At 31.3% G+C, this 25,873-nt stretch overlaps 3 protein-coding genes and 1 long non-coding RNA gene across 9 annotated transcripts; 1 reads left to right on the top strand and 3 right to left on the bottom strand.

Annotated features, from left to right (window-relative positions):
* Nucleotides 1-8,518: 8,518 nt before the first annotated feature.
* Nucleotides 8,519-10,560, top strand: LOC145971667 (uncharacterized). Its single transcript, XR_014438921.1, has 3 exons — nucleotides 8,519-8,595; nucleotides 9,705-9,914; nucleotides 10,481-10,560. It is a non-coding gene; the product is annotated as an uncharacterized LOC145971667 (long non-coding RNA).
* Nucleotides 10,561-11,003: 443 nt separating this feature from the next.
* LOC145972018 (IQ motif and ubiquitin-like domain-containing protein) lies at nucleotides 11,004-15,357 on the bottom strand. 3 transcript variants are annotated; one of them, XM_083100183.1, is made up of 7 exons: nucleotides 15,009-15,357; nucleotides 14,710-14,933; nucleotides 14,290-14,511; nucleotides 13,092-13,633; nucleotides 12,541-12,723; nucleotides 11,334-11,712; nucleotides 11,004-11,192 (listed from the first exon to the last, which is right to left on the bottom strand). In XM_083100183.1, the coding sequence occupies exons 2-7, from the start codon at nucleotides 14,931-14,933 to the stop codon at nucleotides 11,066-11,068; spliced, it is 1,677 nt and encodes a 558-aa protein (XP_082956309.1). In that variant the 5' UTR covers nucleotides 15,009-15,357; the 3' UTR covers nucleotides 11,004-11,065. The 3 variants fall into 3 exon arrangements, with proteins under 3 accessions (XP_082956309.1, XP_082956308.1, XP_082956311.1); XM_083100182.1 differs by having other exon boundaries at nucleotides 14,710-15,357; XM_083100185.1 differs by having other exon boundaries at nucleotides 11,334-11,501; nucleotides 14,710-15,354.
* A 1,009-nt stretch (nucleotides 15,358-16,366) lies between these two features.
* Naa35 (N-alpha-acetyltransferase 35) lies at nucleotides 16,367-21,278 on the bottom strand. 4 transcript variants are annotated; one of them, XM_083099934.1, is made up of 11 exons: nucleotides 21,074-21,278; nucleotides 20,819-20,880; nucleotides 19,768-19,986; nucleotides 19,451-19,611; nucleotides 19,111-19,303; nucleotides 18,719-18,900; nucleotides 18,306-18,638; nucleotides 17,575-17,967; nucleotides 17,310-17,483; nucleotides 17,083-17,199; nucleotides 16,367-17,002 (listed from the first exon to the last, which is right to left on the bottom strand). In XM_083099934.1, the coding sequence occupies exons 1-11, from the start codon at nucleotides 21,130-21,132 to the stop codon at nucleotides 16,862-16,864; spliced, it is 2,034 nt and encodes a 677-aa protein (XP_082956060.1). In that variant the 5' UTR covers nucleotides 21,133-21,278; the 3' UTR covers nucleotides 16,367-16,861. The 4 variants fall into 4 exon arrangements, with proteins under 4 accessions (XP_082956060.1, XP_082956058.1, XP_082956059.1 ...); XM_083099932.1 differs by having other exon boundaries at nucleotides 19,451-19,986; XM_083099933.1 differs by having other exon boundaries at nucleotides 19,451-19,986; nucleotides 20,965-21,088.
* Nucleotides 21,279-23,583: 2,305 nt separating this feature from the next.
* On the bottom strand, nucleotides 23,584-24,594 carry LOC145972380 (uncharacterized). The gene has a single exon (XM_083100940.1). It carries the CDS (start codon nucleotides 24,364-24,366, stop codon nucleotides 23,584-23,586), a length of 783 nt encoding a protein of 260 aa, XP_082957066.1. The 5' UTR covers nucleotides 24,367-24,594.
* Between the last annotated feature and the right edge of the window lie 1,279 nt (nucleotides 24,595-25,873).

Here is a 25,873-nt window from a genome sequence, read left to right as displayed (position 1 = left end):
AGAAATATCAAATCATATAAAATGTTTTGCATTTAAGAGAATGTATAACAAATATTTCTTGATTATAACATACACTGCTCAAAAAAATTTGCATAGGTGTCCACGTCAAAATATCACATAAATTCAAATAAGCATAGCTTCGATAATTTTGTTGAGTATGAAAGCGATATAAGAAAAAATCTTTTAAAAAATTTACATTTTTAATTCTTCAATTATAATTTTCAATTTTCATTTAGCTATTTTACTAGAAATCTGTACTTATTTCTTCTAGAATGATTATCATTCGTGATCTTTTATTTCCAGCATAATTACAGTGATGTGATAGCTCATCAAATGGGATTTAAATGTCTATATAGACGAGAAAATAATTCACCAAGGCTGAAAAAGCTGAAGCATAATTGCCATGACAAACAGTACTCGCTGTAACAGTAATAAATCCGGTAATAAAGGAAATTACTTTTCTTTCATATAAAGGATTCAATAACAAGCTGCGGTAGAAATTGCGGTAGCATCTTCTTTTTGCGTAAGTTTCGTGATAGCGCAAACAATACACTTATTGACATACATCAGTGCAAGATCAAACAGGATAAGCATAATTGATCGATACACAATACTCGTGTGAATATGTACACACACGCGCACACACGCACGCACACAGATATATATATATATATATATATATATATATATATACAGGGTTTTCGAAAAGTCCGGAAACGGTCGAATATCTAAAAAATAAAGCATTTTAGAGAAAAACGTTTCAAATAAAAGTTGTTTGATTTAAAGAGAGCTATAAAATGTTGGCAATGGTTTGACCTTGAATAGTCGCTGGAAGGTCACATGAAGGTCACCTTGAATTTTTTAAATGGAATACCCTGTATATTTTCGCATATTCTTGTAGCTTATCTCGAGAGCTTTCCAAAACACTATAACTAAGTTAGTTTTCATTAAGTACTTTCCGAGTTATAAGGCTTGAAATAATTTCTTAATTTTACATAAACCATAAAAAATATCTAGTAAAATATTCATTTTTCGATTATCTTACCTTAATACTTTTATGTACAAAATAATGAGAGGAATCAATTGGTGTAAAGAAAACATACAGTTGTTTTTAAGAAAAAATATGGAATTGTTAATTGCAAATTACATCTTTTCTTAAAAACAACTATGTTTTTTCTACCAATTGATTCCTCACATTGTTCTGTGCATAAAAGTATTAAGGTCAGATAATCGAAAAATGAATATTTTACTAGATATTTTATGGTTTATGTAAAATTAAGAAATTATTTCAAGCCTCATAACTCGAAAAGTACTTAATGAAAAATACTTTATCATAAGTGTTTCGGAAAGCTCTCGAGATAAGCTACAAGAATGTGCAAAAATATACAGGGTGTTCCATTTAAAAAATTCAAGGTGACCTTCATGTGACCTTCCAGCGACTATTCAAGGTCAAACCATTGCCACCATTTTATAGCTCTCTTTAAACTAAATAACTTTTATTTGAAACATTTTTCTCTGAAATGCTTTATTTTTTAGATATTCGACCGTTTCCGGACTTTTCGAAAACCCTGTATATATATCTGTGTGCGTGCGTGCGTGCATGTGCATGTGTGCACGCGTGTGTGTGTGTGTGTTTGTGTGTGTACATATTCACACGAGTATTGTGTATCGATCAATTATGCTTATATATATTATGTTTTTTAAAACAATTATATGCGAAGATAATTGTGTGTATGTATGTGTGTGTATTACAGCCGGACAAAATCATATATAGAATATGCATATTTAAAATAGAATTTTTTAAATTAATTAATTAAATAAAATATTTATCATGCATAAATATTATTACGGTTGGTAAATGGAAATATCATATACATAAAAATTTTTTATTATTTTATATGAATTATTTTATAAATTGATATTTTATATTGATATTTACATTGATGTTTACAGGGTTGGGAAGTAACGCGTTACTTGTAACGTCGTACCGTTATAGTTACTTTTTTTTGGTAATGGACTGGTAACGGCGTTACATTTTTTTCTGTAACTGTAACGATAACGTAGTTACATTTTTTTAGTAACGATAACGAATTTAACAGTTACTTTTACCGTTACTTTTCATATTTTGAAAATACTTATGACATCGTATTTCTGTCATATTCAATTTTTAGTCATCGATCGACATTCATATAAAATTCGATAATACTTCGGATGAAATTTATTGCTCTGTGAGGTGTCTGTGAAGCTGGCATGACAATCTACGAATTTCAAAAAAATACTAAGAGTTCTGATAGCACTTTTCATAGTTCTACAGTTCCTGATAAAAATTAAAAAGAGTTCCGCATTCCTCCATATTAAAAAAACCGAAATCGAAAAAATGTGCTAACTACGCAAATCTAGCACGACACTGTTCCCTCTAAAGTACCAAAACGCGTTGAATATTATTATTTTTAGCAAGAGTTCCCTATAGTTCTGCTATAGTTCAGCCTATATATTTCAGATCGATATTCCAAAAATTAATAATTTTTTATGAATTTTTAATGTTCTTGACCAGCATGACATTTAGTAAAAATGTGTCGCGCTGATGATTTTCCGTAGTTTTAACGGCAGTTCTGGACAGTTCTATAAAAGTTCTATTCTTTAGAAACATTTTTTACGCAGAGTTCTGACCATTTACTATTTTTTAAACAATTTTTTACAATTACCCAGCACCCAATTATTACACTTTCCCTCTAAAGTACTAAAACGCGATGAAAATTAAATAAATAATTATTTATAAAATAGTAAACGGTCGGAACTCTGCGTAAAAATGTTTCTAGAGGATAGAACTTTTATAGAACCGTCCAGAACTGCCGTTAAAACTACGGAAAATCATTAGCACGACACATTTTCACTAAATGTCATGCTGGTCAAGAACATTAAAAATTCATAAAAAATTATTAATTTTTGGAATATCGATCTGAAATATATAAGCTGAACTATAGCAGAACTCTTGCTAAAAATAATAATATTCAACGCGTTTTGGTACTTTAGAGTTACAGAGAAGAGTGTCGTGCTAGATTCGCAAAATTAGCACATTTTTCGATTTCGATTTTTTAATATAAGGAATGCGGAACTCTTTTTAATTTTTACAAGAAACTGTGAAATTATGAAAAGTGCTATCAGAACTCTTAGTTTTTTTTTAAATTCGTAGATTGTCGTGCCAGCTTCACAGACACCTCTGAGAGCGATTAATGACATCATTGGTCAATCACAGTTATTCCATTCTTCTGAGGAATGGATGTGATTGGCCAGCTTTTAAGTTTGACGTAATATCGGACAAGAGCACAAAAAGAATGTAAATTTAGCTGTATTTATAAATTTAATGGAAATTAAAATTTTTTTATTTACATGTGATTTTTTTAGTTACATGTTAAGTGCTTTAAAATCTATATCTCTTTAAATTTTTTATGGTTTTGTAAATTTAAAATAAAAAATTTGTTGCTTTTATTAATATTTTAATAAAAAATATTACCAAAATAAATTTTTTATTTAATTCTATCTTGTTTTAACATTAAAAGTAACGGGAAAAGTAACAAATCGTTACTTTTGAATTAACGGTAACGGTAACTAGTTACTTTTAAAAATAAGTAACTAATAATGGTAACGAGTTACTTTTTTTACTCGGTAACGAGTAACGGTAACGAGTTACTTTTAAAAAGTAACTTTCCCATCCATGGATATTTATATTGATATGTATATTGATTTTATATTGATATTTATATTGATATTTATATTAATAAAATATATTGTTTTATATGTAGTTTTTTTCATAAAATTATATAAATATGTAAGATGAGATAATATACATTTACATTTGAAAAATCTCGATACTATTTGTTGGAATTCCGCGTGCAACTTTGTTTTTTGACACTACTGTGTTAATCTTCTTCGAATTTATTGATCTCGTTGACCTATTATTCCACAAACACATGAATTTATAGATCTTCGACTTTGCAGACCGTCCGTTTTCTAGACAGTTAGATTTATAGATCTCTTATTTCACAGATTCCTTACATAGTATTTCTGAATTCATGAAACCTTCTTCTCTTAATCATATACTGGTATTAACAAATTTTTCTCTTTAGCGAAATTTTGTACGTAAATTGAACTACTTCAGTGCTGAGGATATTTAATATAAAGGAACTCTCTCTCTCCCTCTAAATCGTGTATATAATTTATCGCATGTCTATAACATTAAAATTGAATTATAAATTTGCATACGACATTCATTGCCAAACTCTCTTCACAAACATTTGCCTTTCCGCATACTTTACAAATATATCTATTGTTCTTCGATCCTTTAGAGTGTCTGATACAACACAAAAAGAAATACTCTAATACAAAGATCTTACAATATACGAGAACGTCTTATTTAGATTCTTTTCCCGCCGCGGCGAAACAAGAAAACACTTTTAGGAACCTCGACGAAACGGCTAAGTTACTCGAAGAGAGGAAAAATGCTTGGGGCCAAGAAAAGTAACTTTCATCGAATAGTGCTCTCAACAAATAGCATCTATGGCGACAGTTTGCGGACAATAATTATGAAAGATGTTAATTTCGAAGAGGTGAAAGAGAAAATCATGAATGTGGAGAGGGGGAAAAAATAGTTGATGTTTGCACAAATAGCACCGACAAGCTCGCTTATAGCAAATCGCTTATAGCAAAGGGATTTCACACTTGGGAATATACTTTTCCGACCATGTGGGTCGCGATACGACATACTTTTCTATGTATTGTAAATTGCACGCGAGATGCCGAAAAATAGAAGGAGAGACGAGAAGAAAAAGATGATGTTGTTAAGAAACGTTACGTCGTGAAACTTTTTGTGAAACCGCCGCCTGAGTCATGGAGGAGGACGCGTTATATTTATGCAAAAGAAAGGATATCGGGGAAGACGGGGGTAAATTTTAAATTAGACATAAACAGGCACGAAAAAGTTTGCGACACCTTTCTTTCCTTCTCGTCGACGGAAGTTATCCGTGCGCGCTTCCTCGAGAAGCGTAATTTGCCAGTAAACTCCGCGACAAATATGGATAAGACAAGGGAGATTAATGATCGCGAGATAAATGAAGGAGTTAAACCATTGTGGGACGAGTGATATAAATCACTTAGGGATCGTCTACTTGAGAACATTTAGAATTCTCGTAAGAATTTGTTACCAGTTTGTACTTTTACTATGGATGGTACAAGCATCTTTTTTTAAAGAAAAAGGATAGATTAATAGAGTAGATCGTAAGTAGATTGGTTCAATAATCAATTGGTTACATAGCTCCTAATGGATTCTTTTTTTGATATTTTTGAGGGGGCAAAATGTATATTATATAATGTGTAATATGTAAAATCTATAAATTATTACACTTTTTACTGTGGACTATTTTAATCACTTATAATATGAAAAAATTAAGAATAAAAAACATACTTTATATCCCAATATTTAATTTAGTTCTTAGTTAATTTATTAAATGTATAATAAATATTATTGTCATAAATTATATATAAATTTAATTCTGGCATTTTCAATCAGAAACATTTCATATAAAATATTTGGAGATACAAAGCGCTTAAAGGAACGGGGAAAGAAATGGTACCTTTGGTAAGGTTCGAAGGATTTTGTGATGGAAAGCTGAATTTTATGAAGTACGTCGCCTTCCAGTGTGCCCACATTGATAATCGATGGAACGGAAAATGGTTTCATATTACGAAGGCTAATGCTTCTTTAACAATCTGGTCAGCTTTCTTTGTATACACGAGTCATTTTACAGAAAGAAGAAAAAGTCGAATAAAACGATTGATAATCATTTTACATGCAACGCGTAATAATGTATACAACATAATAGCAACTTTGATAGTGCAATGATGAAATAAACGGATAAACAAACAGGTCCATTAATCGCGTTGCTCGCGAATAATTGTGTAACAACAAACGAATTTGTATCGAAACATACAGCAAACATTATAGGCGGCAAAAAGGAAATAATAATAGCAAATACGATGAAAAAACCCCTTGTTTTGCATTTTTGTAAAAGCACGCTTTTAATTGGAGCTCGAGAAGTACAAGGGCGTCAATGATGATTAAGGATCCAAGTATTACTAACAATCGTTACATCCGTCGGATTTAATTGCCGCACAGTGCAATTACTTGAAGCGCATAAATATTGATGCGTTATACTTTCGTATCGATATTACTGTAACATTCATTATTACAAAGGACATTTGTATTATTTCGATTTATTCCGTCAGAATTTATATTAAATTTTTAAATTAGTAATTCTTATATAAATATATCACATTAGAATTTGTAAAAAAAAATGTATTTCTAAGAAACTTACCGAAGACAATTCGAAAAAAACTCGAAGACAATTTCGTCGTCACATATTATGAGCACACACTTCATAATTTTATTAAATCTTCACACTTCATAATTTTATTATATTAAGTCGATATAATTTTTATAAAATCTCTCCCTTCTTCTCTATTTAATTTTAACGACGATTTTTATGATTTACTTAAAACTGCAGGTATCGCTATTATAAGCCGGAAAAACGCTTTTATCGCGGAAGAATTAAACGATTTAATAGGATTAAATCGAGATGGTGTGCAGCAAAGTAATGCGCATCGTCGATCAAATTTTGACACTTGCGATCTAGCAGGATAAGTAGATCGCGAAGAGCGGCTTTTAATGCGACCTAGGGGTACTACCTCCATATGCAGGATGCCGCAGCACAGCACCTGAAAGCTCAAAGCCTCAAATCCAACGTTGCTAGTGGCAACGTGCTTGGTCGATCGGTCAAAAGCTCTTTCTTGTCCATTTTCGATTTTGTGTTTCCTTCTCAAAAGCCTCCATGACGGATATGAATTCAGACTGGTATGTGGCGGACATTATGTGCCGCGGGGCAGAGAATTTTCAACGATATTCATGCATCTCTGCTTTCAACGTTTTCTACAAGATGTGTATATAGCGTCAAACATGCCCCTTAAAACCTCAAGTGTATCATATTTGATACACTTTCGATTTGTGGATTCCGACGCTTTTCTCAGATCTTTCTCTCGTGTTTTGCATTAAGAAAAAGGAGAAAAGGAAAGAATACGTATTAAATTTATATATATATATATATATACATGGTGGCCCACGTAGAGTTACAAATTTATATCTCGGAAACGAAGCAATTTAGAGAAAAATGTTTCAGAAAAAAGTTATATGGTTTCAAGGGGGACATAAGATAATGCCATTAGTTTGACCTTGAAGAGTCACCTGAAGGTCACGTGAAGGTCACATCCAACTTTTTAAGTGGGACACCCTATATGCTTTTGCATATTCTTGTAGCTCATCTCGAGAGCTTTCCAAAACACTATAATTAAGTTAGTTTTCATTAAGTACTTTCCGAGTTATGAGGCTTGCAATCATTTCTTAATTTTACATAAACCGTAAAATATCTTGTAAAATATTCATTTTTCGATTATCTTACCTTAATACTTTTATGTACAAAATAATGAGAGGAATCAATTGGTGTAAAGAAAACACATAATTGTTTCGAAAAAAAAAATGTAATTTGCAATTAACAATTACTATATGTTAAAATAACTATATGTTTTCTACTATATGTTAAAATAACTATATGTTTTCTTTACACCAATTGATTCCTCTCATTATTTTGTACATAAAAGTATTAAAGTAAGATAATCGAAAAATGAATATTTTACAAGATGTTTTACGGTTTATGTAAAATTAAGAAATGATTTCAAGCCTCATAACTCAAAAAGTACTTAATGAAAACTAACTTAATTATAGTGTTTTGGAAAGCTCTCGAGGTAAGCTACAAGAATATGTAAAAGCATATAGGGTATCCCATTTAAAAAGTTGGAGGTGACCTTCACGTGACCTTCAGATGACTCTTCAAGGTCAAACTAATAACACCATCTTATGTCCCCCTTGAAACCATACAACTTTTGTCTGAAACATTTTTCTCTAAATTGCTTCGTTTCCGAGGTATAAATTTGTAACACTTTACATGGGTCACCCTGTATATATACATATATGTATATACAGGGTGTCCCTGAGCATGAGCTCACGCACTTGTGAGGAGGTAGAGCGCAGTAAATTAAATAAAGAAATCCTATTCCATGTAACGATTTTTGTAATAATAATAGAAATATTAATTATTGAAATCGAACGAATGAGAGAAGTGCTCGACCGCTCGAGCTATAGCACGGCCCACCGTGACAGACATTCCCTGCCGGCGCGCGGCGAGGGGATGAGACGCGAGAGGCGAGCCTTGACGCGATGCAGTGAAACGGGAAAATGATGATAGCGGTAACCACGGGCGTGCTGTCCCTCCTCTCGTCGCGCGCCGGCAGGCAATGTCTGACACGGTAGGCCGTGCTATAGCTCGAGCGGTCGAGCGCTTCTCTCATTCGTTCGATTTCAATAATTAATATTTCTATTATTATTACAAAAATCTTTACATGGAATAGGATTTCTTTATTTAATTTACTGCGCTCTACCTCCTCACAAGTGCGTGAGTTCATGCTCAGGGACACCCTGTATATATACAGGTAACAAACAAAAGATTTTGAACTCTGAAATAAGTTTGAATACTTAAATCTATTTAAAAATTTACTTGAATTTAGTGTGTATATATATATATATATATATATATATATATATATATATATACAGGGTGAGCCATTTTAAGTTACCCACCCCAATAACTTTTTTATTTTTGAATGTACAACAAAATATTTCAAATAAAAGTTGCTTGACTTCGAGGGGGACAGAAGATGGTGGCCAAAATTTGACCTTGGATAGTCATTTGAAGGTCACATAAAGGTCACCTTCAATTTCTTCAATGGAACCTACTATTTTTCATTGCTTATTCTTGTAGCTTATCTCGAGAGCTTTCCAAAACACTATAATTAAGTACCTTTTCGTTAAGTACTTTTTGAATTATGAGGCTTGAAATAATTTCTTAATTTTACATAAACCGTAAAATATCTTGTAAAATATTCATTTTTCGATTATCTTACCTTAATACTTTTATGTACAAAATAATGAGAGGAATCAATTGGTGTAAAGAAAAAACATAGTTGTTTTTAAGAAAAAATATGGAATTGTTAATTGCAAATTACATATTTTTTCTTCAAAACAACTATGTGTTTTCTTTACACCAATCGATTCCTCTCATTATTTTGTACATAAAAGTATTAAGGTAAGATAATCGAAAAATGAATATTTTACAAGATATTTTACGGTTTATGTAAAATTAAGAAATTATTTCAAGCCTTATAACTCGAAAAGTACTTGATGAAAAAATACTTTATTATAGTGTTTTGGAAAGCTCTCGACATAAGCTATAAGAATATGCAATAAAAAATAGGTGGTTCCATTTAAGAAATTAAAGGTGTCCTTGACCTCACCTTAACGATGCCATCCAAGGTCAAACCAATGACACCATCTTATGTTCCCCTCAAAACCATACAATTTTTGTTGAAAACGTTTTTCTCTAAAATGCTTAGTTTTTGAAAGAAAAGGGATGTACGGGTGGTCTAGGACACCCTGTATATATATATATACTAAATTCAAGTAAATTTTTAAATAGATTCAAGTATTCAAACTTATTTCAGAGTTCAAAATCTTTTGTTTGTTACTTTATTTTTGTTCTAAGCGCATCAAACATGAATTGGTTTCCATTATCCGTCCTCGCAACCAATTAAGGCTGTCGCTACTGATATTTGCAATGCAAGTATAAGCCAGATTGTGTTACAGCGATAAAATGATACGAGATAGCGACTGCCGAATTTAGAACAGCGAACAATTTATATCCCGTTACGCAATAGCTTTTACAGTGCAAAAACCGGCCGCTATCGCCATCGGTGTACGTTCCTTACGTAAAAGCTTTCACTATCGCTAGTTGCATCTGTACGATATTGCCTAACACTCGAAATAACGTTGCATATACGATATAAAACCTTTTCTGTTATTTCTCCAGAGATTTAAACAATATGTATTGTTAATGTATACATGAATTGATTTTTTAAATTATAAGTGTGTATATCGTATATCTTTTAACTCTTTTTTTTTTAATTAAAAAATATTTTGTTAAATGATATTAATATATTTTTTTAAGTCATGAATGTATATTGTATATTTTTTTATTAAAAAAAATATAATAATTATGAAAAACATATATATACAAAAAAAATTTATTACAATGTAATTTGACAATTCAAATATTAAGGGAATTAATAGTAGAAAAGTTAACAGACTAATTTTATTTGTTTGATGCGAGTTTAATATCATCAGTTTTAATGAATGGAAAAATACGTTTCTCTTGAGTTTATAACTATATGTTGAAATGAAAGATATTATTACAGGTTTTTTGTAATATCAATCTTGTAGCGATCATCAGATACCAGTTATAAACGTGTTTTTATATTTTAGGACTAACAGCGAAAAAAAGAAACTGTGTTGCTGTGGAGAGCACAAGGAATGAAGTCTCGAAAACATGTGAACGAGTGACGTAGAAATATTAAAAGAACTTTATTAACAAAATATATATGTATTAAATATTTTTAAATAATTTAAATTTTTATACTATTAATAATTTTTCTTTCTCTCTTTCTCTCTCTTACCATTTTTACATATATATACATAAGTTTATTTTTTTTTTAATTTTAGCCTTATATCAGCTTCCATCTATACGTAATCTATAATATACTTACAAAAATGTACAGATTTTTATTCTATTTATTTTACTCGTCTTTTTTTTACAAATATATATGTAGATAAAACGCACATATTATTCGAACAATATTTGCGTGAACAAAATACGATAAAATCCGATTTCAATGCGAAAGAATGAAACACACACATACATGTTGTTAAGTAATAAATATTAAACTAATGGCCACATCGATATACAATAACAATTATTCGATGCATCAAAGCTAAAATAATCAAGAAATTCATTGTAAAGCGATTTAATTGGTGATTATTCTTACAAACATCATATCACACAATCTTTTATCATTGTATGTATTTTTTAGATGGATCATAATTCTCTACAGTTAACGGTGGCTTATATTGTATTTCACTTTGTATCTTAGAGAAGTGGCAAGATTCTCGGAAATCTTTTTCAAAAAACATCAATTGTCTGAAAATATCAAAAAATGAGATTAAAATGAAAATAAAATTATTCTTCAAATATCATTTAAACATCATTTAAATATTCCAAAAATTTTTATATCATTCATGTAAATGTAGAAATGGATAAAAGTATTGTATTCTCACATACTTAAAATAATTCTTTGCGATCTGATGTTTCCAATTGATTTGGCTTATTAAGTGCTTCGAATATATTGTAGCGAGATCGTGAATGTGATAATGTACGCCGGCTTCGTCCTCCGTAAGAAGAATGCAATTCCAAGGCGCCCACTCGACATCCTTTTGATATCTGACCAATCTCAGAACAAAAAGATCGTTAATCTTACTGACCGCTGATCGACCGTGCCAAATGTGATTAACTAGATGGTAAATATCGTGTTCCTGCATCATAAACGCCAAAACGGAAGTGGAGTTCCGACGCTTTTCCTCAGCTCGTACGCAATTTAATATAAACATATAAGAATTGTAATCGATATGCGCAATATTACGCCGAGCTAGAGAACTGCAATCTTAAAGAAATATTTAATTAATTAATTTCAAAATGTATGTTTATAAATAAGAAAGAATTGAAATTAAAAAGAATTAAAAAGAAAAATTAAAAAGAAAAATTTGACTATTTTTGAGTAAAATTTAACTTTTGAAAAGATACTCAATTTTCTTATTTTTTTCCTCTTAAAATGCGACAGAGTAAGATAAATAATATAGATAAAAAAACTAAAATACACACGCGCAATATAAAGACTCTCTCTACGCGAGAAAATTAAAATTTTCATAGAGAAATGTTTTATTCGATTAAAAAAGATATAAATTATAGATGATCAATAAATTAATAAATTCCCTGGCAAAAATGAGACGTTTGTTTGGCGTTTACATGAACGTTTGTGGAAGTTCGTCGAGAGTTTAAAAACGATTAGTAAAGAGTTTGTAGAACAAAAATTGCAACACTGCAGCGTTTAAAAGACGTTTGTACGTTATAGCGTAATCGTAAACGTTTGAAAAGTCTGAGTAAACTCTGTACACGAAGATATATCAACGTTTACTGAACGTATTCTGAAAAATGTTACCTCAGCATTGCAAAACTTTCATGTAACATTATATAAAGAGTTTGTAGAACAAAAATTGCAACACTGCAGCGTTTGATAAGCATTCAAAACCCAACAGCGTTATGTAAGTGCTCTTACAAAGTTTGAAAAGCATATAAACTCTCAGAAAACCCTCACTCAACGGTTGTTAACGCTTTATAAAGTTTCTTATTTTCGCCAGGGTTATTATATTAAAGATCACACAAATATGGGTAAAATTTTATAAAATACGATACTCATATTGTCATCACTCACCAATACAAATTGATAGCTTTTTCATTCTGGTATGTGGTAAAAATCTATGGCAAGGAAGTAATTTTAAGCAGTTCCGACAAAATTTCATTCTTGTTTCTAATGGTTCTCGTAATTCATTGTCTTTAGATTTTGCATCGACACATCCGCACATGCTATACATACTTACAAAATTTAAGTAAGTGTCTGTAAGATATAATAACATATTATAAATAAAGTTATATACAATAATATATATGCAATTTTATAGCGATAAATACAACTTAAAAAAAAGAAATATATATGTATAAGTGTTTTAATTTATTATGTGTGATTTTACCTTATATAAAATTTAATTATTTGCTTATTATTTTATACATATTTCTTTCATGTTGTATTTATCGCCGGTAATGTTTAGAGATATATGACATATTATTAATATTTATATATTCGCATATTATTAATAACTAATAAATATTAATAATACAAAAAATCAATTTCTTCATTTTTATTGTATCGTTATTAGTTGTTAATAATAACATTATTTCAGGATATTAACGAATTTCATATCTTACGTATTATTCTCTCATTTAAATAATTGAGCGATAGATCCTTGATCCTTCGATTCAGCAATGCGATCTCTTGATCTAATAAAGAAATCAAATCAAAAGCTTCGATACAATTGTGTGATTTGAGCAACTTTTTTAACATTATTAATAACTTGATCCGTTCCTCTGAACTGACATTGCGGTTATTCAATGCGTTATAGAATCCTTTGAACTCCCGAGCCTTTTGAATTTTCATAGTAATCATCTCCACTTTACCCTTGTAACCGGTCCATTGTATCGGCTTGCAATTCAGCGTTAAAAATTTCAGAGCTCGCTGTTTTCTATACGAGCTTTTGATAGCTTGTTTATGTTTGTCGATATAATTAAACATTTCCACTGTCTTTTCTAGAATTCTGTAATTCTCGGCACGCTGCCCGCTTTTGAACAATTGCGATTTTATGTCCTTCAGACAATCAGATTTCCATTTTTCGATTAGGCTATAGAGCATGTCAAAATCAGCCCTAGATCGTGGATAAATTTGGCGAAGAATGTTCTGTTTATGTCGCATTCTGTAAAAAGAAATGCATGATTTTATGACGGCGTATGTACAAAATGTGAGATGAAATTGCTCGAACATCTTCAAAAGTGTTGTGAACAAAGTATATTATGCGTGAAAAGATCTATATCGAGAAAAAATTATGTACTTTAATTATATCCACCAAATCACAAAATTTTTCTCATATAACTTAATACTTTAATAACATACTTTTCTCACTTTAATATTTTTCAAAATATATAAATCGAAAAAATTCTTTTATAAGTGACGGAACAGCTAAAGCAAATATTTTCTTAGCAAAAGTATTCATTTTTTTTTCTAATTTTATAAATAAGTAAATAGTTACATTAGCAAAATTTTAATTTATTAAAGCTGAACTACAAGTATTTAAAAAATCAGACTTTTGCTTAGAAAAATCGAATCTAAATGATCAAAAACGAGAAATAAAAAATAATGAAGAAAAACGAAAAACCTAAGATATTCTACACATAAGCTTACGGGACTACGTAGAAATCTGAAATATGAATATTCAATATTCTAATTATTAATTATTTCTCAGAATTATTTGTAATTTATATAATATAAAAACAATTGAGAAACGATTATCATGTATGTGTTTAAGTTTCAAAAAATTTCTCTCTTTCAAAATAAAATATTATTTTGAATTACTTGTATGCGATAGCTTTCTCTTTTTCGTATTTATTACATTTTTCGAGTATGTTGCGATAAGCTTGCGCGCATTCCTTGACGTATTTCATTAACCTGTATGCTCGATAATTTTTTTGAATCACACGTGCGTATCTATCTAAATAAGATTGTATTTCGACATAACGTTTATAAGGCTTTACAATCATATACGTATCCTCTTCGTTATGTATGTAGCAGTCGTGTCTAAATTAATGTTGTAAAATTTTCAGTTTACATAATTTATTTGTATATAAGCTGATTTATATATACATATTTATATATTTTATTTCTTTGATAAATATAAGTCTCTTCATATACACCTTTCAATTTTAGATTATATTTGCACAATTATGTAATTGCAATATTTTATGAGACATATAAATTTATTTAAGTATTTAATACCGCCACATTTGCGTTGCACAATGATGCAAAGATTGTGTTGCTTCGTCTTTAGTTTGCACACATTGCACCGCTCTGCTGTATGTATTCTCCCATGATATCTGTTTTGATAGAGGTCCAGTTTGAGAAGCAGCGTTTATGTATTCTATTCCGGTAATTTTGTGTCGCCATCCACCCAGATAAGGTTTGAGAATCCTTTGTTTTTCTATTTCAACCGGTAAGGCCATCTTAAATGTTGATTTTAAATCTCTCCGTTTTTTTATTGAAATTGATATAAACATCTATTTTAGGTAAATACACACTTGTAGATGAATTATTATTATTTATATCGAAGACTTGAGATACAATATTTTATACTTCATTGACATATGTCATTATGTCAGTATGATAGAAAATATATATAGGAAAATAAATTATGCGGCTTATTTTTTGTTTTGTTAAAAAAAGCACAAGACTATTTTTTTATTATTGAATTATACAGGGTGTTCCATTTTAACTTTACCATCGAAATATCTCGTAAAGTCTAAAAGATAGGAGAAAATGTTTCGAACAAAAGTTGTAGGATTTCGAGGGGGACATCTAATGGTGACTTTGACTTTGACCTAGAGGTCGAATTTAGTGGTCATTTGAAGGTCAACTTAATTTGTTTAATGGAACCGCCTATTTTTTATTACATATTCTTGTAGCTCATCTCGAGAGCTTTCCAAAACACTATAATTAAGTTAGTTTCCACTAAGTACTTTCCGAGTTATGAGGCTTGAAATCATTTCTTAATTTTACATAAACCGTAAAATATCTTGTAAAATATTCATTTTTCGATTATCTTACCTTAATACTTTTATGTACAAAATAATGAGAGGAATCAATTGGTGTAAAGAAAACACATAGTTATTTCGAAGAAAAAATATGTAATTTGCAATTAACAATTACATATTTTTTCTTAAAAATAACTATGTGTTTTCTTTACACCAATTGATTCCTCTCATTATTTTGTACATAAAAGTATTAAGGTAAAATAATCGAAAAATGAATATTTTACAAGATATTTTACGGTTCATGTAAAATTAAGAAATGATTTCAAGCCTCATAACTCAGAAAGTACTTAATGAAAACTAACTTAATTATAGTGTTTTGGAAAGCTCTCAAAATAAGCTACAAGAATATGTAATAAAAAATAGGGGGTTCCATTTAAAAAAATTAAGTTGACCTTCAAATGACCACTAAATTCGACCTCTAGGTCAAACTCAAAGTCAATGTCAGATGTCCCCCTCAAAATTCTACAACTTTTGTTTGAAATATTTTTTCGTATCTTTTAGACTTTACGAGATATTTCGATGGCAAAGTTAAAATGGCACACCCTGTATATAGAAAAAATAAATGTAAATTTTTTCTTGTATTATACAGGGTGCTATACATTTTCTATTTACTTTACTTACAGACTTTAACATTTGAACGTCCGACGTAATACATGCAATGTAAATAGAAAATGTTTATAACTTTGAAAGGAAGCGTTTCCGAACCCATGTTTGACTTTTTTCATCCTTACAATGAATGGAATATGCTCTTAAAGTTTGGCCAACTATTTCTAAAACACCCTGTATATTAAAATAATTTTTCTACAACTACGTCACCAAAATGGTATGTGAGAAAAATGTCTATGTTTGAGATTGTATAATTTTCTATATTGCATAATATATTTACAGCTCACATCAACTATTTGCAATTTAGCAATAGCAGTTTTTAAAACTAACACAATTAAACAATTGCGCGCGCGCGTGTGTGTGTGTGTATGTGCGCGCGCGTGTGATGAATATTTAAATATAAATCATCTCTTAGAATTCTACTTTTAAAATAAACACAATTTATAAAGAAAAGAAATAAAAAGAAAATTTTTATCTACAAATATCATTTCCTTCTAATAAGATTATATGTAAATCAGCATCAAATGTATTTCTTAATTTTCAGATTTATAATTATGTTCAAACAATGAAAAGAAATGTATGAAATAGAGAGAGATCATTTAAAAATCCAGGATCACTTAAAATCCAGGAGTAAAATATCAAATCAAAGACAGATATTGTTTTGCACAAAGGAATTTGAAATAAATAGCACGTTCTTTTATATTGTAGAAAAATAATCGATACAGATATGTAATTTAGGTTATTTTAATCAGAGGAAAGTGTCTATGACAAGAGAAATCGAACATCGGTGGTTCTTTCGAGTCTTTTTTATGTCCATCAGCCAGTAGCTTTAGCACCACAAAATTAGTCTTTGCTACTTTTAATAAGTTGTTAATCTGCAAAACAATTGCATAGTAAAGATAATGTTATAATATAGTTTTTACAATTACAAACTTATGTATTTTTATAATCTTACTTCATTTTCCATTAAGCTATTTGACGGGTAAAGTAATAACGCACGTTCCAACATATTTCTAGCTTGATGAAAATGTCGGCAACCGGCGATATACTGCATTTCACTAGTAACCTTTTCCTTAGAATAAAAAAATTAAGAACAAAAAATGTAATATTTTTATGTGTAATTTGTGAGTTATTGATTGTAATGTACATTTTTTAAAGTTCTGATTAAAGAATTAAACTTACATTCCTTTTATGCATTTGAGCATTTGTCATATCTAAGAATTCTTGATAATGAACAGGTGGTGGTGTTAACAAAGACGAAAATGGTAATAATCTGTGTTCATATCTCACTCGTTCCGAGTCGAACTCCTTTTCTGGAAGTGGTATTTTTCCATCCATGCGAAAACCGACTAAAGCCTGAAAATTTCACAAAGTTGCATATTATGTACTGAATTGTACATACTTGATTAATATGATTGGTATATTCTATTAAAGACATGTAATTTACTTTATAATATCCGCCACATATATTTTGCAATGCCTGATACATTAATATTTCCAAATTGTACGGTCTCGGAGTTGACTTTTTCTTTTTATTTTTAGAACTCTTCTTGCTGCCTCTACCTTTATGCGTATCATTGTGTACATCCTGCTCCATTAAAAACGTATCGGCTCGTGTAATCGCAGATACAAGCCAGCCATACAAAAATTCATATAGATACCAAAAGATATAGTGATATTCGTGCACTGAATATAACTCGAGCTCGAAGCCACTTAGCAGATACATAACCATTACACGTAGTGTGTGGTACAAAATCCAAGTACCAAAGCAGGCCAAATGAGGTCTTGGTGTATCACTTTTTAAAGATAGAGTATGCAGATATCCATCAACTCTCTCTGCCTAAAATGTATGTTGTAATGTTAATTATTGTAACTATTATCATTAGTTTATTGTATGTAACTTTTATTATTAGATATGTGTTATTATTAGATGTGTTGTGTAAATTAGTTTATTTTAAATAACATTATTAGAATGCTTTTGTTAGAAATGCCAATATTTTAAAAATTAAATATAATAAAAAGGCAAATATATAAAATAAACACATATTGTAGAAAAAAAATGAAATATAAAAAGCGTATATAGTAATTTCAGAAAACAATTAAAAGAAATTATTTAAAATAATATAAAAATAATTAAACATTCTAATTAAAAATAATTAGAAAACGAGAAAATCTTACTTCATCTTGCAGTGTCGCAAAATCCTCCAATAAATGCGCTAACTTATCTCTTTGTCTTGCCCTATTATGTCCACTAAGCTGCAATAGGCTTCCGAATAAGCTAACGCAATGCGATAGAAAGCTGTCGACATATTCCTTAGCTTGATGATTTTGAAGCAATGTGCTTTTTGGCATCAGCACTGGTGGCGCGATAAAATTTCGCGCCGCATCTTTTAACACATCGGCGAAATTGTGTATGCCAAATACACGATTAGTAGTAGGTAAATAAACGATTTGCAACATAGACCTAGACAATATGCATGGACTTTGACGCGAAAATTCTAAGAAAAAATCCTAAAAGAAAATTCATTTATTTCGCATGTGAATTTCGCATCGATAAGATCGATAAAGAACGCTAATTTATCGTAAATTACCAGGGCGGCATGAAATCCGGTGTGATTTGTGATTTTTGTAACCATTTTGAACCTATTTATTAATTCCAATAAATATTCCAGAGCATCTATCCTCGGTTTAATTTTGGTATACCGAGGGAATGTTGGTGGCAATAATCTTTGATTCACCATAGGATCAAATCCCATAATATTTGGATGATTAGCTGTAATTAAAGAAAACATCAATCATATCTTTTCAAATAAATATTTTTTCATATAAAAAATTAACATGGTAATATCTATTTTTTTCCACAGAATTGGCCTTAATTGAAAAAAATGTGTAATTAAAAAACTTATAATAAAGAAGAAATATCCAATATATAATAAATATACAATATATACAATATAATATATTTTACATATTATATACTTACAAACTTCATCAGCTTTTTCACCACGACCTACTGTTAAAATCATAATATGAAGCATATCGGAACAATTGGATAATAATCTCTGACAATCACTTAAATTCTGTTGCAGTTGCTGTTTCCGACCCATCAATGTTAACACTTGATAGAACATTTTCGTGAATCGGATCCTTGCATAAAGTGCTATTCCATCATTATACTGCAAATAAGATATATGTAACAGATTATACATAAAGAGAGATCTACATATGTAAAATTGTTATTAAATTTAAGAAAGGTATAAATTTAAGGTCCAATAATTTGTGATCAAACAAATAAAAAAGTTAAAAATTACAAAGAAATTTACCTCAGTTTCAGACTCAACATCGACAGGTTTTATTCTGCTTTTTCGATGCAATTCTTCTTCCACTTCTCGCAACATCGATATAGTTTTCTGTTCTGTAATGTCTTGCTGTAATCTGTAGCCATAAGTAACACTTTGGAAATCCTCCTCTTCAAATACCAAAGCTTTATTAATGCAATCCTTGATTATTTCTATTATTTTATATACTGCATAACAAAAGGTCTTTAAAGGCTTATCTAGTATTTGCGCAGGTTGATGCAAATATAAGTTTGTGAAAACAGTTTGCGCGAGACTATGACCTTCTAGCCAAGATACTATACATGCATATGTGGAATCTATTATTCCTATAATTTCAGCAGGTGTAAAATTCTCCAATTTGATTGAGCCTGAATCAACTGCCTGAGTAAAAGTGCAAGGTTTGTTGTTTCCTCGATTGCACAACATGCCAGCATCCATCTTTGGATCCATCATCTCAATGGCAGACATGGCTTCAAATAATCCAAACAAGTCATCGTGTAACAATTCTCCCAGTTCCAACTCTAGACAGAAAATATATATATTTGTATATTTCAAAAAATTATTCAAGAAATTATATATTTGTATATTTCAGAAAATAATAAAATATTTCACTCTATATTAGTAATATCTAATCTTAGAAATATTATTTTTAAAAATTAGAAAAAATATTCACAATATCTTGAAATTCTCTTATAAAATAATATAATTCTATTCTAACATATATTATTATTATAATTTATATAACAATATTTCTTTTATAATTTACTAAGAATATACTTTTTTGCTTGTATTATTATATTTATGTACCATAATTTTAATGAGAAATCAGGAGATAACTAAACAGAAAAAAAATTAATACAAAGCAAGCATTGCAGCTCAGTAATATTTATTAAAACAATCTCTCTCAGACTTATAACAGTTACAATCTAAAAACAAAAAAAAACATATAAAGTATATGCAAATATTACAATTAAGGTAGAATAAAAAATAATTATAAGATTAAATATTATTATTCAATTTCATGGATCATTAAGTATGTCTGAAGTGACATTTTCTTTGCTAAATCATAGAAATGCATAAATGGTTCAGAAAAAGATCAGAACTGGATAATACATCTCTTTGATTTATCTGTATTTTTTCCTCTAAAGAATAAGTATATTTGTCTTATTTTAAACATAAAAAGTGTAAAAATGTAAAGAATGTAATACTAAAGAAAGGAGCTGCTTCTCTCAGTACTCATAGCACTAGGTCGGAACAGAATTTACAAGAGAAAAGTGAGAGCGACGTGGACGAATGAAAAACAAAAGATTATCGGGACAAATACATAACATAATAAATCTGTCAATCAAATACCTGTGATTGCCTCGAAGAACTCTTGAGTGATGTCCACCCAATTATGCGTGACCTGGTCGAATCTAGAAAACAAAAACACGGTGCAGTTAAAAAATACCGCCCTAGGAAGCGCGAGCGCGAACGATGCAATCTAGGTTAAACTGCACCGAGTGTCGTAATATACCAGCATGACGGACACCGCCTCCGTCATTCGTAATTAATCGTATAATTCGCGAACGAAGCTCGCTACAACGATTTATCCGCGTCGAAACTTACGACGAATCCTTATCCTCATTCATATCAATCGAATTCTGATCCTCCACCATAGTCGCCATTATTGCGGATGATTATTTTAACCACGGTCTTACATCAGTGTTGTCAGGCGGGTCAGATTTTTCGCGCATGCGCGACAGTAGTGGCGGCTAAGGCTGAGGGCCTGAGCAGAATGGCTGCCTTATAATTTTAAGACTATGTTTTATGCCTTAAGTCTTTGTCTTAGGTAACGCACAATACTGTGTGTTATGTCTCGAGTCTTATGTATACGCGAACGTTTATTTCTTACAAACGTTCGCGTATACATAAGACTCGAGACATAACACACAGTATTGTGCGTTACCTAAGACAAAGACCTAAGGCATAAAACATAGTCTTAAAATTATAAGGCAGCCATTCTGCTCAGGCCCTGAGTTTCCACTGAGCGCGTCACGCGTCGCGTCAACCAGCGTGAGCCAATCAAAACATCCCATTGTAATAACATGTTTTCCGTGTTATTACAATGGGATGTTTTGATTGGCTCGCGCTGGATGACGCGACGCGTGACGCGCTCAGTGGAAACTCAGCCTAACCAGCGACACAGTGGGTCTGTTCTTTTTAGCTGCACTGCTGCACTAGTGCAATAAGTTGAAAAGAGACAAACATACTTTCTTTCACTCTAACTAATTGCACTAGTGCAGCAGTGCAGCTAAAAAGAACAGGTCCAGTATATCCAGTAGCGCAACTCTCTGTCGGCACCTTTGATGTCTATGAAGTCTAAAATGGAGTGCGCATGCGCGAAATAAGCGAGTGTGACCATTGACATCTGAATAGATAGACGGAGCATTAGCTATCGATTAGGACGAGGGGGGCTTTGATATTCGCGGTAAGAGAGGACTCTATGAACTTCGGTTGAATTCGGTTATTCCCGATAATGATCGGTTAATAATTCGACTCCAATCATTGACATCATAGTTCAGCTCTTATGTATTGTGCGAAGTTGTGTTGTGACTAATGTCATATTATTTTTATATTTATTATATTATTTTTAAATTTATATATATTTAATATTGTTTAATATATAATATATATATTTATTTCTTTATTTATTTACTTATTAAATAATATATATACATAATATTATATATATATATATATATATACAGGGTGACCCATTTTAACTTAGGCAGCCAAATAACTCGAAAAATAAGCAAGATAGAGAAAAATGTTTTAGACAAAAGTTGTATGGTTTCGAGGGGGCCATAAGATGGTATCATTGGTTTGACCTTGAAGAGTCATTTGAAGGTCACGTGAAGGTCACTTCAATTTTTTTAAATGGAATACCCTATATATTTTTGTACATTCTTGTAGCTTATTTCGAGAGCTTTCCAAAACACTATAATTAAGTACCTTTCCGTTAAGTACTTTTTGAGTTATGATGCTTGAAATAATTTCTTAATTTTACATAAACCGTAAAATATCTTGTAAAATATTCATTTTTCGATTATTTTACCTTAATACTTTTATGTACAAAATAATGAGAGGAATCAATTGGTGTAAAGAAAACACATAGTTGTTTTTAAGAAAAAATATGGAATTGTTAATTGCAAATTACATATTTTTTCTTCGAAACAACTATGTGTTTTCTTTACACCAATTGATTCCTCTCATTATTTTGTACATAAAACTATTAAGGTAAGGTAATCGAAAAATGAATATTTTACAAGATATTTTACGGTTTATGTAAAATTAAGAAATTATTTCAAGCCTCATAACTCAAAAAGTACTTAACGAAAATGTACTTAATTATAGTGTTTTGGAAAGCTCTCGAGATGAGCTACAAGAATGTACAAAAATATATAGGATGTTCCATTTAAAAAAATTGAAGTGACCTTCACGTGACCTTCAAATGACTCTTCAAGGTCAAACCAATGATACCATCTTATGGCCCCCTCGAAACCATACAACTTTTGTCTAAAACATTTTTCTCTATCTTGCTTATTTTTCGAGTTATTTGGCTGCCTAAGTTAAAATGGGTCACCCTGTATATATATATATATATGTGAGCCATTTTAATTAACGCACGCAATTATTTCGGAAACAAAGCATTTTAGAGAAAAATGTTTCAGACAAAGGTTTTATGGTTTCGAGGGGGCCATAAGATGGTATCATTGGTTTGACACTGAAGAGTCATTTGAAGGTCACGTGAAGGTCACTTCAATTTTTTTAAATGGAACACCCTATATATTTTTGCACACTCTTGTAGCTTATCTCGAGAGCTTTCCAAAACACTATAATTAAGTACCTTTTCGTTAAGTACTTTTTGAGTTATGAGGCTTGAAATAATTTCTTAATTTTACATAAACCGTAAAATATCTTGTAAAATATTCATTTTTCGATTATCTTACCTTAATACTTTTACGTACAAAATAATGAGAGGAATCAATTGGTGTAAAGAAAACACATAGTTGTTTTTAAGAAAAAATATGGAATTGTTAATTGCAAATTTAATAATAAATAAAATATACATTTATTTACAAAGGTATCCTATAATGTCCCCACGGTAGCGTATCGGTGGTTTCGGGTACGATATACCGCTTGTCATCGTACGGACTCAGAGCAATTTTCGTCTCGCTGATCGTGTATACTTGATGTAATTTCGATCTTATACACGACTGCTGACGCGTCATTTCAATTTCTTCGTTTAAACACCGCGTGTAATCGTCAAATGTTATCGTTCTCGCGACAACGTTACTCTTGACACCTTTAACTTTCTTCGTGTCCTTTTTCCCATTCACTCGTAACGCGTACATCTTTGCTCTAAGCCCGACGAATTCGGTCATTATCGCGCCATTATTTTCATCCTTCATTAAACCCGGTACTTTTTTATTCACGAGCGATATACCGTACGCGTTATCAATTGGATAATCGCTCGTATCAAATCGGTTGATATCGCGCTTCATGTTTTCATACACATCGACGCATTCGATGTGATATATTAGACTATCTGTGTCAGTGTACATTACCCGGCATTTGTCGCGATACAGAGGAAACATGTACTCGTGGTGAAATTCGTACAAGCACGTTTTAGAAATGTCTAGTATGCACATGCCGACATAGATTGGTTTATAAAATTTTACTTCTAGTTTGCGTAATTCTATGGCAACCAGATTCTCCGAAAAAATACTTCGACTATGGAAATTTGGTTTCGCTATCATTGCTTCTGCGCCGTATCGTCCGTCCCACTTTGTTAATAATTTTACGTCGACACGATTACGCACATTTTCCATCGTCTTGCCAAATACCGCGTTATTCATCAGTTTATATAAATTTTTTTCAAAATCATTTTTCGCGAGTGTTCTAAACTGTGTATTTAATTCGATATAACTGCGAAGCCACGGAGATTGTGAAAACTGTAAAATTCGATGTATTTTTGTAACGCGAAGGCCGTGTCGCGTACATTGCTGTAGATTACGGTAGTGTATCACGTAACGCTTCTTATCGTATAATGTTGCGAGGAGTTTGTCTTGCCGCTTGCCGGGCGGCTTGTCGCGTGTCGAACAAAACGGAAGGTCAGTGTGCGTATCGTGAAGATGTTGCGGGTACTCGAGATCGACCCGTAGGCGAATCTAACGCGATCGATGCTACGTCAAAATTCGACACGTCGTCGACCCATCGAAAATCGGCATAGGGCAACGGTTGACACATTGCCCATCCGTATAAATTATTTACATCGAAATACATCAAGTACGACGATTGTTTCGATGGATCGTACGATTGTTGCATGTACTTGTTATTAGCGCGCGCGTATCTGTTGGAACACTGACTCAGACCACCGCGTATACCGCGTTCGATAAACATGACCATGTCGATGTCGGTAAGCAATTCGAACGTAATCTTTGTATGCTTTAACATGGCATCCCACGTGTATCCGGGAAGAGTATAATAATACGCGGGATCGAGTCCGTAACTTTTGATGCAACTATCGCGAAAGTTTTCAAAAATATCGGCTAATAACAAGACGTCGATTTTCAGGTACAAATCGCTATACTCGCCTAGCGTTCGAATGGAGAATCGCGTCCAGATGTTCTCGGCGTGCGCGTAATCGTTCTCGGATATAGTTTCACCGATCAAAGAACTGTAAAACGATTCGTGCGATGGTAAACATGTATCTTGCAACCTGTCCACAGAGTCGACCTATTCGTACGGAAAGACGCCTTTCCGTGTTAATAAACTGAAATTTTCTGCAGATAAATTTTGAAATTCTGATTTTAAAATTTTGAATTTGTCTTTGTCTAGATAAGATGCCAATTTGTCGAGACTTGCCGTAAGAAATTTATACGAATCGATAAAACTTAATTTTATATACTTTTTCCAATTGTCTTGTGCAAGTTTAACAGTTTTTGTAAACGATATATACTTTTCCTTGGTTATCGGAAGTAATTCGATTTCCCCTTCGAACGCCGTAGCTATATCCTCGATAATGAAATGTGCGTCGTAACCGGATAAATTGTGAAAGACTATCGGAATATATAATGATTCTTTGTAATTTAGATTGCAATTTGAGTGCGCGGGACCCCTATATCGTCCGGTCAAATGACAATGATCGCGTACACGTGTATCGTCTTCTTGCGTAAACGGTTTTTCACATATATGACGATGCGTTGCGCTGTGAAATTTTTCCCACTCTTCGAACGTTAATTCTACCATGGGGACATTTGTAGTCATTAAAATAGTCTTAACGCGAATTGCTAAATTTTTAAGTTCTTCGGCGAACCATAAAACGCAATTGGCGCTACGGCGAGAATTATAAACGGATAACGA

This window comes from Camponotus vicinus, unplaced genomic scaffold (genome assembly GCF_025532165.1).
Source record: "Camponotus vicinus isolate PSW18456_S1 unplaced genomic scaffold, iyCamVici1.0 SCAF_5, whole genome shotgun sequence".
NCBI classification, from domain to species: domain Eukaryota; kingdom Metazoa; phylum Arthropoda; class Insecta; order Hymenoptera; family Formicidae; genus Camponotus; species Camponotus vicinus.
Note: the sequence above shows the minus strand (reverse complement) of the source record. Positions and strands in the feature narration are given on the sequence as shown.

Coding starts and splice junctions, on each gene's coding strand:
- LOC145972018 (XM_083100182.1), bottom strand. CDS start 14,987: ATGTTTATATCAATTTCAATAAAAAAACGGAGAGATTTAAAATCAACA. Junction 14,512..14,709: donor TGTGCAACGCAAATGTGGCG/GTATTAAATACT, acceptor ACATTAATTTAG/ACACGACTGCTACATACATA. Junction 11,713..12,540: donor AAAGCTATCAATTTGTATTG/GTGAGTGATGAC, acceptor TATTTCTTTAAG/ATTGCAGTTCTCTAGCTCGG.
- Naa35 (XM_083099932.1), bottom strand. CDS start 21,132: ATGGCGACTATGGTGGAGGATCAGAATTCGATTGATATGAATGAGGAT. Junction 19,987..20,818: donor GTTCTTCGAGGCAATCACAG/GTATTTGATTGA, acceptor TTTTCTGTCTAG/AGTTGGAACTGGGAGAATTG. Junction 17,200..17,309: donor CTCAAATGCATAAAAGGAAT/GTAAGTTTAATT, acceptor TTTTATTCTAAG/GAAAAGGTTACTAGTGAAAT.
- LOC145972380 (XM_083100940.1), bottom strand. CDS start 24,366: ATGAATAACGCGGTATTTGGCAAGACGATGGAAAATGTGCGTAATCGT.